This window comes from Fukomys damarensis, unplaced genomic scaffold, assembly GCF_012274545.1.
Source record: "Fukomys damarensis isolate Sample0158 unplaced genomic scaffold, DMR_v1.0_HiC HiC_scaffold_19, whole genome shotgun sequence".
In the NCBI taxonomy this organism is placed as follows: domain Eukaryota; kingdom Metazoa; phylum Chordata; class Mammalia; order Rodentia; family Bathyergidae; genus Fukomys; species Fukomys damarensis.
Window position 1 is genome coordinate 9,566,327 of NW_022900931.1, and position 11,319 is coordinate 9,577,645.

Sequence of the window (11,319 nt, forward strand, 5' to 3'; positions counted from 1 at the left end):
ACGCAGCGCTGCTGCGAAGGCTGGATAAAGGGCCGCGGGGTGCCAGGCCTGGTTTCTGCCCACTGCCCTAGCAGGACGATCTGGGGCGCGCGAGGTTGGCCTGGAGCTGGGCTGCGGTCCAGGGGAGGCAACTTGTGCTCCTTGTGCCCGCCCCTCCCCTAGAGTCCCTGAGTGCGGGTCGGGGGTCGGGGGAGCATCCCGATTGGCAGCCCTGGCTCCTGGCTGTTTGACCCCCCGGGCGCTGCCTGCGCAATTTGGGAAAAGGGAAAGCTCCATTCAGAGGCCTTGACTGCCCCAGACTTCCTTAGACCTTGAATCTTACAAGTGCATGCTGCCCCTTCCTTATTCTCACCCAACTCCGTCTTCCTTCCACCCAGTACTGTATAGGCCCTGGGTGCCAGCGACACGGAGCCATCCTGGGGCACAGGGCCCTGGCTGGTCAATTGTGGAGTGTAGTGTGGTGGTCGAGGTTGTGGACCCGGAGTTACACAGCCTGGGTTCCTTGCTGGCCTCCATCACTACTTACCCTCTTGGTGCCTCAGCTTCCCCATTAGATAACCAAAGACAATGTAAGATGTTGTATTATTAAGTGCTCCCAGAGCTATATTACTACCAAGAGGTTTACTGAAAGGGTGATGAGGTCCTACCTCAGAAGGTTTTCTGAGGCCCCTCCCCCCATGGGGAATAGGGTTAGGGTTGGGGCTAGGGCCGTGCCCAGGATCTTGTGCCATCCTCAAGGACGGAGAGATAGATCTCTGCCCCCTGCCTGGTGTTGCTGGGCATCCCTACTTTCATTTTGTTTGAGTTTTTCGGTTTTTGAGACAGGGTCTTGCTGTGTGGCCCAGGCTGGCCTCAAACTCAAGATGATTCTCCTGCCTCAGCTTCCCGAGTGGCGGGACTACAGGCGTGCGCCAGTCACCACGCCTGACTTGTGTACCCTGACTTCTCCCTTTAGGCTGCTAGCCCCCTAGGGACAGCATGAAGTCCTGGGGGCTGCAGTGGCACAAGGGGGTCCCTGACAGAGCTTTCAGGGGTGGGGGTGTATTGTGGAGGAGGCAGGCATGACTGGGGGGGATCACCTGACATTGTCCCGGCTGGAGAAGAGGGGCTGGGGGACACACAGGTAGGAAAGTGAGGTTTTATGGTAAAGAGGAGGCTACCCCTCCCCCACTGCTCTTGCCGTCCTGCTGGTCACAGAGGGAGGCTTGTTTCCCCTGCTGGACGTGTGAGGAAACTGAGGCACGGAGGGTCCCAACGTTTGCTCCCTTGGCACAGTGCTAGGACTGAGACCTAGTCAGTGGGTCAGAGATCTTTCCCTGGGTGGAGCCCAGAGGTGTTTTGTCCCCTGGAGAAAGGCAGCAGTGTCGCCATGTTTGAAAGGCACTGAAAACCACGATCAAGGAGGAGAAAAGTCACTTCTGCAAGGAGAGACCATGATGGTGCTGGGCACTGTCAAGAGAGGATGGCCAGGTCTTGGGGGTTTAACATTGGTTCTGGGGTCCCCAAGGCAGGCACGGGGAGTCCAGAGGTAGTGCAGGCAGGTCCCGAACTTACGAGCCTCCTGCTTCAGCTGCTTTAGTGCTGGGATTGCAGGTGTTTGTCGCCAGCCTGAGCAGGTGCATTTAAAAGCTCTGGCTGTGATCAGAGAATGGACCTGAAGGGCAGCGGCGGGGGAAGGGACTAGTGCTGCTGTGACTACCGCCGTTAATAGCATTAGCCATTACCCGCTCTTATTGAGCACCTGCAGCGTACAAGGCCGTCCCTGCTCCACATATCGTGCATCTCGTATCCCTTTGAGAGCCCTGCAGGGACGACACTGCCATCCCATCAATGCTCCACAGAGGTAAAGGTACTTGTCCTAAGCATGGGCAGGAGGCGAGATTCCTCAGTTTGCCTGGGACACTTCCTGTCTCAGGCTGATGACTGATAATGCTGCTTTTGCTTTTACGGGTGATCTGGCCAGACAGTGAAGGACGCGTCATTCTCGTCCGGGGTCCCTGGAGCACAGAAGGCCCCGAGCTCCAATCCCAGCCCTGTGGCTGACCATGAGACTCTCTGAACCTCAAGTCTGTCCCTGGAAAGCGGATTTGGTGCCAAGGCAGGCGTTTGTTAATGGTGGGGCTGCTGCAAGGTCCAAGAGCTGGGGGAATTAGGTCCCAGTGGAAGCCGTGGCAAACTGCGCCTTACTCGCTCTGTCCTCTGGACCCCTGTACCAGTGGTTGAAAACTTCTCACCTTTGTCTCTTACGGCTCATTTGTGGCTGTGAGTCCTATGTGTCCGCCCTGTTTTACAGATGGATAAACTGAGGCTGGAAGAGCCCTCTTTTACTCACATCCTGTCCCTGAGAGGAGTCTGTTTCTCGGTGAGTCACATTCTCCTGCCTGGCTCCACTACTGATATCAGGATCCTGTTCAGCTGGTTACCCTGGAAAAAGAGGGGTCTCCATATCCCTTAGAAGGGAGCAGGGATGGGCAGCATGCTTTTCCCTCTCCCACTTTCCTGCTGTTCCACTTCCTTCTCCTGAGAGGCTGTGCTAGGAGTGCAGGGGTTAACCCTGGCGGAACCCAATCACCGTGCATGAGCCAGAACAGATGCCTCCCAGCTGGGGAATGGAGCTGTTGGTGAGATGGGCCCCCGGGGTTCAGGACCCTGGGCTACACCCCCAGTGTTCAGCTGCTCCTCACCTCAGCCCTGCAGACTGGGGCCCAGGAGGAGTTCAAGGGAGGGACACAGCTCTGACCCAGAAGTGTTCTGTGGGCCAGAGAGGGGTACCGTCTGATTGGGCTGCGTCCTACTTTGGGGACCCAAGGATGCCAGTGGCTACCTCCTAGAATCCAGTGAGGTTAGGCCCATCTATCAGCTCCATCCTTAAGAAGCTCCTTAAGGAGCACACTTCCTTTTCACCCTCAAATCAGGCTGGGCTTCAGGTCAATTTATGCATCTACTCATTGGCCTACTGATCGGTCTTCCCAGTCTTCTGTCTCTTGGGTGTGCAGCCGTCTGTCCATTCACAGATACAATTGCCGGTCCACCCATCTACCTCTGCTCACTTGCATCCATGCACTGACCCATCGACTTATCCCTCCACCTCTGATCCACACCCATACCGATCCAGCCGCCAAGCATCCAGCCCCCTCATGGCCCACACCGCATCTGTCCATGCACCCCCGAATCTATCCAGCGTCGCTCCGTCCACTGCCACCTCCCTTTCCACCCTGCAGTGCCCTCCCTTTGGCTCACAGCTGGCTTCTGCTGACTGACACGGGTCCCAAGCCTGTCCTCGTCCCTCTCCCACACACATATCTCGCTGGCCTCCTCTGTGGTCACCCTTAGCCACCTTCAGAGTGAGCCTCCCACCCACACCGGCCTGTCTGACACTCGGGCATCTAGATCTCCGATGAGATGCCTCCCGTGCTCCTCACACATTTGGGGAAAGCCTGGAGCTGGGGTGCAGCTGGGTGGTAGGGCGCTTGCCTGGCCTGGGAGGGCCGTGAGTTCAATCCCCGGTACCACCGAGAAAACCTCACTGCCTATGCTGTCCCAAATGGCCGGTGAAGGGCAGCTGTCATTGTGACCCAGACGGTTTTCCTTTTCCTGGGAGACAGTTTTGCTCAGTGCTGTGTGGAGCAGCACTGGGCCGAGGACCTCGTGAGGGGCAGTGGGGACTGAGGGACACAGGCCCTGCTCCGTGGAGGCTCAGGGTTGAGTGGTGAGTGCCAAGGCCAGGGTGCTGGTGGGAATGAAGGGCTAACAGCAGCGTTAGAAGGTCAGGGGGGCAGAGCGCTGATGGGGGAGGCCCAGGAGGCTTCCTCAGGAAGGCGGCCTAGTGTCCTGGGGAGAAGCAGCCTCAGCACGGGTGGAGATGGGGACGGGCAGACCCAAGGTGGTTTGTGACTGGGAAGGGTGGAGGTGAGCCAGGTGGAGAATGGGCTTGGAGAGGCATTGAATGCCACGCTCAGGGAGGGAGGGGCCTGGGGGCATCTCTGTGGCAGGAGGCTACTCAGGGTCCCTGGGGCCACGCAGAGCCCTTGGGGGGCTTCCTTGTTAGCTGCTGCTTTTCCCCTTGCCAACCTGAGGCTGGGTTGCTCTGAGGAAATCAGGCGTGGGGGACCCTCCTGGAAGGCACCTCCTGTCCTCTGGTTCTCTCCTCTCACCCTAGATCCCCGAGAGGCAGCACTTGATGGGGAGCCTCAGGACCCTTAGCAGCCTCCTGGGGACACCGAGGCCAGGGCTGCATAGAGAGTGTGCAGCAGAGTTCTTGGCTGCTGAGTACGCACTGTGCATGGCACAGCTAAGGAAACCAGACAGGCAGGCACAGGGCCATGGCCCGAGGGACTCCTGAGGGCTGCCCAGAGGAGGCAGTGCAGGGCAGAGGGCACAAGGGCCAGGCCAGGCAGTGTGCTTGCGGCCAGGCAGTGTCAGTGGTGAAGACTGAGACCTCAGGAGCTGGGTGCTGGCAGGCGACAGGGAGATGGCGTGAGAATCCTTGTGTGTTTCACCCAGCCGCTGCTGGAGGCCCGGGGTATGAAGGGGTCTGGGGAGCAGGAAGGTGAGGAAGGGAGTTAATGGGAGTTAATCTTCTGGGTATTTTGGAGGGTGGGGCAGGGACCCCCAGAGAGGGATGTTTCCCTCCTGGAGACAGCTGTCAGGGCTGGAAACGCCTCCGGCATTCCAGGCTCTGGGAAGAGGTCTGCGTGAGGAGCAGAGTTCTGGGGCGGAGAATTCCAGGCTGCTGGGCTCTGGCTCCTTGGCTCTGGTCTTCAGGGAAGAGGAGGCGGGAAGGACCCTACCCCCACCCCAGGCGGCTGGCTTTCTCCAGAGTGGCTGAGGAAGGATGTGGGGCGGGGTGGGGGGAGGACAGACAGATGGATGGACGGAGCCGGTGGGGGTCCGAGGTCCTGGGGCCGCAGAAAAGGTCAGGGCCAGGTGATCCCATTGTCCCTGGGACGTGGGTGATGGGACAGAGCTCTGCAGGGCTGGGCCGTGTCGTCGGGCCTGGACAGAAGGGTGGGGAAGGGTCTGTCAGGAGACTTTTGCTCTCGACGTGAGGGGGTGACGCGGAGGGGGGCTGGGGACAGGAAATGCGTTGAGTAGCAGAACAATGGCCTATTCTCTGTGGTCAGGCCTGGCCTGAGAGATAGGCTGTGGGCGGTGGGCCAGTCCATCTCGGCCTGACCGCGTCCAGCACGGCCTCACCGCCACCGCCATGGCACGCTCCTTGGAGCATGGTCTTCTCTGTCCTTCTGACAAAAGCCCGTCCACCTTGGCTTCGGCGGCCACTCCGTTCTTTGTGTGGTGGTGAAGAAGCGGAGGAAAAATAGCTCTTGCCAGGGCGGCTGCCCATTCATGCCAGGGCTGGGATTCGAACCTGGTTCATCTAGGACACCGCAGAGGCTACACTGCCTGGCTTCATAGCTCCCAGCTTCCCTTGTGCTCGTGGGACAGTTAGATGCGGAAGATGGTCAGGAGTGGCAGGCGTGAACCTGCGTCTCCTAAGAGCCCCTCGTGGGGACCTGGCGTTGCGCTCTCATCTGTACAGCCCCGTCGTCCATGGGGACACGGCCAAGGGGTACAGCGACTTCCTTCCCCTCTCACAGCTGAATCTAAGTCCAGGTCAGTGGCACCCGTGGTGCCCATGCAATGAGGTTAAGGCTTTGAGACCATTGCCAAACGTCCACGTTCTCTGCTGGTCACTGCCCCTGTGCTCCTCCTGGTGCAGCACAGAGACCCCACTGCTTTCCTCTCCAAAGGCCTGGGTCCAGCTGGTCCCAGCTGGGGACCCTGGGCAAGCTCCTTTCCCTCTGGCACTGCTGTGTGTGGAAGGGGCCGAGGGCCTGTGATCAAGGATGCCACGTGGGAAAGCAGCCTCGCAGACGCTGAGGCTGTGCGTCACGACTACCGCGCAGGCTCCTCGTCCTTGCCCCATTGTTCTGTAGATGTTAACTGTCTCATCCCAGCAAGCACAATTAAACACCAGCTCAGTACCCAGCAACAGGGTACGGCCGCCATTGCCTTTGAACTTAGGTATTTGCCCCCCCAGCCTACAGAGGGGACGCGACGTTTATGCAGTTTTATGGGCAGAGTAACCTTTATTAATTTATAGAGACTTTGACAGTAGGAGGGACTTTAGCCGGAGTGAGGGCACCAGCCAGAGAGGTGGCAGACGGGACCTGAGGATGCACAACAGGTCATTTCCGGGCCAGCCCACAGGGTGCCTGGACCAGCAGGAGGAAGGAGGGTCTTGGGCAGGGGGCAGTGAGGGTGGGTAGCTCCTCTGTGTCTGTGACCCGGCTTCAGTGGGCATCTGGAGTCCCTGGCAGCCTTGTGTTGACTCAGCCGCCCATCTCCTGCCAAGGCCTGCTGGCCAGAGCTCCCGAGGGAGGGTCAGGCCACATTCTTCTCCTGCCTGAGCCTGTGGGGGGGTGGCGGTGGCTGGCAGCTCCTGGTGCTGGAGAAGAACTCATCGGGTTTGTGGGCTCTGGGATGGAGGCTGTAGGGAGGCAGGAAATGGTTTTGTGGGGGAGGGGTGAAGGCTGGGTCCCCAAGGCTGGGTCCTCCCTCCAAAGAGGGAGGACATCAGCCTAGAGGCTGAGATGCTCGGTTGTGTGGCTTTGCCATGGACAAGCTAGGTGTGCTCAGTAAGCTGACACCACCATCCTGCCCCTCCTGCCTCAGTTTCCCTGTCTCTCAAATGGGTTTATGATAATAAGCCCCACCTGCCTTACCTCACAGCAGTTGGGAGGATCAAAGGCAAAAACAAGTTGGGGCAGTGAATGCGCCTGAATGCGCCGTGCAGGGCAGGAGGCCCAACATGCTGGTTGGCTGGTGAGCCCAGATGTCTCTACTAAAGTAATGGAGGGGAAGGGACTTGGAGCTAGGCTGTGGTATGAATCTACCTGCCATCCCTACTTCCTCCCAACAACACATGGTACTAATGATAGTAGTAAGCACACTTCCTTCCAGGAGCACAGCCCTTGAGAGGCCAAAGCCTTTCCAGGCCCTCCTGCCCCAGGACCTTTGCATCACCATTCCTTCTGCAATAGAACACTCCTCCTCCACAGATAACTGAAAGTCCACCTCCCTCGAAACTCATGTCATTTACCCGAGTCCTACAGTGTGTTCCTGGCTGTGTCTGGTGAAGGACAACAGCCTCCCATGTGTAGTTTTAGTGTCTTGTGTTACGGGGGAAAAGCTTAAGGCTCAGAGAGGCTAAATGACTTGCCCAAGGCCACACAACTGAGAAGGGATGGAGCCAGGACTAGAGCTGGTGGTGCAGGTTCCAGTCCAGGGCTTTTTCTAGGATCATCCCCGACCCAAAGCCTTTTCTCTACAGGCGCCACCTGTCTGGAAAGGGGTACATCTTGACCCTCTCCATCACCCTGGCACGATCCAGTCTGTGCCCCCTCCAGCCCACAGTGGGTGCTGCACACATTGGCTTGTTGTTGACAGGGAACGAAGATTAACTTCACAGAAGACCATGCCGCTGGATCTACACGAAGCCCAGCCACTACCCCTCAGGCCCTCTGTCCCTCCGAGACCCAAGGGCTGCTTCCTGGGCCAGGGCCAGGGCATTCCAGGCCTCTCGCCCTGCCCAGCAGCCCAGCTGGCCTCGCAGCCCTCCCAGAATCGCCTCGGCAGCTGTGGGGTGGCCGGATGCCCCCTCCCCCCACGTCTCTGGGCCCCAAGCCCGGCCACAGGCTGAGCCTCGGCTGGCACTGCTCCTCAGCTTGGCTTGGGCAGGAACACCACAGGGATTTTAAAAATAAAGGGCCTTGAGACAGTGGCCTGGATTAGGCAGCCAGGAGTGGGGTGGGGGCCAGGCAGGGTCAGTGAGGGGAAAGCTAAGGCTTGGGGGCCAGGCCAGAAAGGCCACATTCTATTTTCCAGCAGTCCTGCTGTCCCACAGGGTCTGCTGTCCTCCCCACCCAGCTTCTGGCCAGAGAACATTAACTAAACACCTACTATGTGCTGGGCCACTGGCTCCTGCCCTCAGTGCCTTCTCTTTTCTGTTCCCTTCCCCCACCCAGGCCATTCTAGTCTTTCGCTCCCTCCTCCAACCCCGCTAACAGGAAACACATCCAGAAAGGTCAAGAGTCCTGGGCCTCCAGAGTCCAGCGTCTGTACAGCACGGGCTGTCTGCGCGGGAGGGGGGGGGCTTCCTGTTTATGAGAAGCACAAGGACCCCAGGGCGGTGCCTCAGACAGACAGGCCGGGGGTAGCCCCTGCAGCCCAGCTCCTGGAGAGGCCTCCACGCGCCCAGCCACGCCCTCTCACATGGGGTTGGCGGGGCGGAATCGGAGACTCTGGATCTGGAAGGCCAGGCCCGTGGGAGCCCAGTGCCTGAGTGTCTGCAGAAAGGATCCGGCTCCAGGGTCCCGGCTGGAGCTCCGCCCCGTGTAGGGGAGGCGCTGAGCCCAGATCCTCTCCCCAGCTGTGGCCAGGCTGCCTCTCTCTCCATCCTGTCCCCTTGGCTTCCCCCTGGGACCAGCAGGGGACCTCGGGCCAAGCGGTACCCCCCCCCCCAGAGGAATCCTTTTTCGGGCCCCAGGTTCCAGCAATGGCAGAACAGGGGTACAGCTGGTCAAAGTGTCCCTGGAGAAGCAAATAACCCTGCCCACCCCTCCAGGCGCCCTGCCAATCTGTCCTGTGGTTGCCCAACTGGTACTGACCGTAGGCCTCAGGGTCACAACCCGCAGGAGAAGGCGGGACGGAGGGACACTGGCCAGGTCTCCCCTCATTTTGCTGCACAGGTGGGTGACTTCCATCACGAGCCCTCCCAGTCCCAAGTACCTGGAGACAGACCTGAGGGTGAGCGCAAGGCTGTAGGTGCTGCCGGCAGTCCTGGGGTACCTGGGAGGCAGGTGTGAGGAGGCTGCCTTCTCTTCGGGGAATCCTGAAATCGGGAGAGTGTGGCTGGCTCAGGAATGAGCTTGGCCAAAGCGTGGTATTTCCCGAGAAATGCAGTGACTCCATGGCGTTCAGAAAGGCAGATGAGGGATACGGGACTTGTGGGGCTGGAGGAACAGACCTGGGATTGAGGTCGCTTGCCTGGGCTGGGTGGCCCATGGGTCTGATGCCTTCTTTTGCCCCTGGCAGGGGCCGGTGGAGAGGCTGAGGTGTCCCAGCTCCAGGGCACCTGCTCAGGGACACCTCCGGGTGCTGGGCCAGGTGCGGGAGCTTCTGGCAAAGCCTTGCTGTGGCACTGAGGGTCCTTGGCTCTGTCGAGTTCCAGCGGTGTGACTGTGGGTGTGTCATTAACCTGCATGGCCTCAGTCTCCTCCTTCGCGGATGGAACTAAAAGTCATTGCCTAGGAGGCTGTTGGTGGATGAAATTAATTAATTAACAACTTTGCCAAGCACCTAGGCCTCCTGCACGTCCTGTTCCAGTTTGCAAGTGTTATTCTTAGCCAAGGACAAGAGAAAGCTGGGTCTCCTCCAAGGACACTTTGACAGGTGGGTGGAAAGTGTTTTACTGGCTGACTCCACCTACAAGCCCAGGACTCAGCCCCAGGGACTCCCGACCTGCCGGTTCCCAGGAGCCCCGGGGGCTGGGTCCACACTGCCAGCTTCCTCCTCAGATTCTGATGGGCAGGGTCCCAGGTGGAAACCGTCCTGGGATTTCTAAGGAGGCTGCAGGCCAAGCCGAGCCCTCTCCCTGGCAGGTGTGGGGAGCATTCCATGCTGATGACAGCAAAGATTCGCTCCAAATGTTTTCCCCGTGGGAAGTGACTCCAACAAGCGTCTGTTGTTTGTGGATGTACGCTTCTAGCTTCTGACCCTGCCGCCCTCCCGGCAGTCCTGGGATGCCGCAGGTACTTTGAGATGCTCCCATTTTTACTGATGTGGACACTGAGGCTTACAGAAGCTAAGCCACTTGTCCAGAGTCACAAAAACCTTGTGACTGGTGAATCTGAATGTGGGCCCTTGTACTGTGGTTTCTCTGCCTGCCTTGGGGCCCTGGGACACTTAGTAATCCCTCTCAGAGCCTTGGGGTAGGAGCTGGGAGGCCTCGCTTGTGCTCCTTTGAGCCAAGGCATGGCAGGTCCTGTTCCCAGGCCTTGCCGCCCTGGGGAGAGGAGCCACTGCCCAGCCTGCTTGCTTTGTCTTGACCTCGAGAGCTCTTGCTCTGAGCGACAGTTTTTCTACCTCCAAAGTAGGGATACAGTACCTGCCTGGTGTCATCACCGTGTCACCCGAGGCCAGGCACAGTTCAGCCTACAGGTGGGTACCTTGGGGCTTGGGGGTGGTGGCCCCGGGGTAGGGGACAGTTCGAGGCCAGCCTGGGCTGCATAGTGAGTTTGAGGCCAGTCTGAACCGTATGATGAGATCCTGTCTCAAAAAGAAAAAACAAAATAAGATTGTTCAAACTTGTCTGTCCCCAGGCTGGATCCCCCCGCCTTTTTTTTTCCATACCGGGGATCGAACTTAAGACCTTGAGCTTGCCAGGCAGGCACCAGCACCACCGAGCTAAACCCCCGGCCCTGGACCCTTTCTCAGTGTCACTAACTCCGCGGTGACGGCTAAACTGGGGTGGGCCTAGCAACCGGGCTTCTCCCTCCCGCCCCACCTGGGCCCCCCTGCACGCCCTGGCTGGCGGCTGCAGTGATTCACCAGTTTAAGCCCTAGTTTCATCTGTAATCAGGAAGCGGGCCACTAGAGCGCCCGGGGCACTTTCTGGTGAGCCCAGAAACCTGCGGGGAGGGAGGAGGGGGGCAGTGGGAGGAGGAAGGGGAGGTGGCCCCAGGAATTTACATAATTTGTTCATTTCTTTGAGGAGGGTGAGAAATTCCCAGGACCCCATTTCCCGGGAAACCGTTCACCCCTTTGCTCATTCATTCTAGTCTATTAAGCTCTGACTTTGCGTTACCAGGGTGCTAGAAAAGTGGAAGGAAGCGTCCTGGGCTTCCTGCTCAAAGGACCACCCTGCAAAGGGGCAGCTCCTGCAGAGTGGAGTGGGGCTGCTGTACAATTCAGAACCCTCCAGCGAGAGTAATTGGGGTTGGGGTGGCTAAGGGCAGTTCTGTTTGTTTGAGACAGGCAGGTCCTGTTTCCAGGCCACTTGCTACATAGTTGAGGCTGGCCTTGAACTCACAGAGATCTTCCTGCCTCAGCCTCCTGAGCCCCCTTGCCTGCTGGGTTCAGCTCCTTCTGCCTCTTCTGAATGGTTCTTCTCCCCTGGGCTCATCGTCATGAGACTTCACCAGGTGGACACCTATAGAGGGGGAGAGTGGGAAGGCACACATGGGAGCTGTCCCTCCCCGCAGACTTCTCCGCGGAAAGTCGGGGGCCACGGGAGGTTTTTTTTTTTTTTTTTTTTTT

At 58.8% G+C, this 11,319-nt stretch overlaps 1 protein-coding gene and 1 long non-coding RNA gene across 4 annotated transcripts in view; one reads left to right on the top strand and one right to left on the bottom strand.

Annotated features, from left to right (window-relative positions):
• The first annotated feature begins 2,176 nt into the window (after positions 1-2,176).
• The window catches only part of LOC104854751, an 11,452-nt gene continuing 2,309 nt past the window's right edge, over positions 2,177-11,319 (top strand). The window contains exons 1-4 of one of the 2 annotated variants that reach the window (XR_778204.2): positions 2,177-2,362; positions 7,334-9,453; positions 9,663-9,812; positions 10,155-10,221. This is a non-coding gene — a long non-coding RNA (uncharacterized LOC104854751). Of the gene's footprint in view, positions 2,363-4,369; positions 4,550-7,333; positions 9,454-9,662; positions 9,813-10,154; positions 10,222-11,319 lie in introns of those variants that run through there. The other variant, XR_004518132.1, reaches the window with a different exon arrangement.
• On the bottom strand, positions 6,039-9,278 carry LOC104854760 (basic proline-rich protein-like). Of its 2 annotated transcripts, none has more exons than XM_010613340.3 (3): positions 9,029-9,278; positions 8,803-8,893; positions 6,039-6,490 (listed from the first exon to the last, which is right to left on the bottom strand). In XM_010613340.3, exons 1-3 carry the CDS (start codon positions 9,263-9,265, stop codon positions 6,333-6,335), a joined length of 486 nt encoding a protein of 161 aa, XP_010611642.1. In that variant the 5' UTR covers positions 9,266-9,278; the 3' UTR covers positions 6,039-6,332. The 2 variants fall into 2 exon arrangements, with proteins under 2 accessions (XP_010611642.1, XP_010611632.1); XM_010613330.3 differs by having other exon boundaries at positions 8,791-8,893.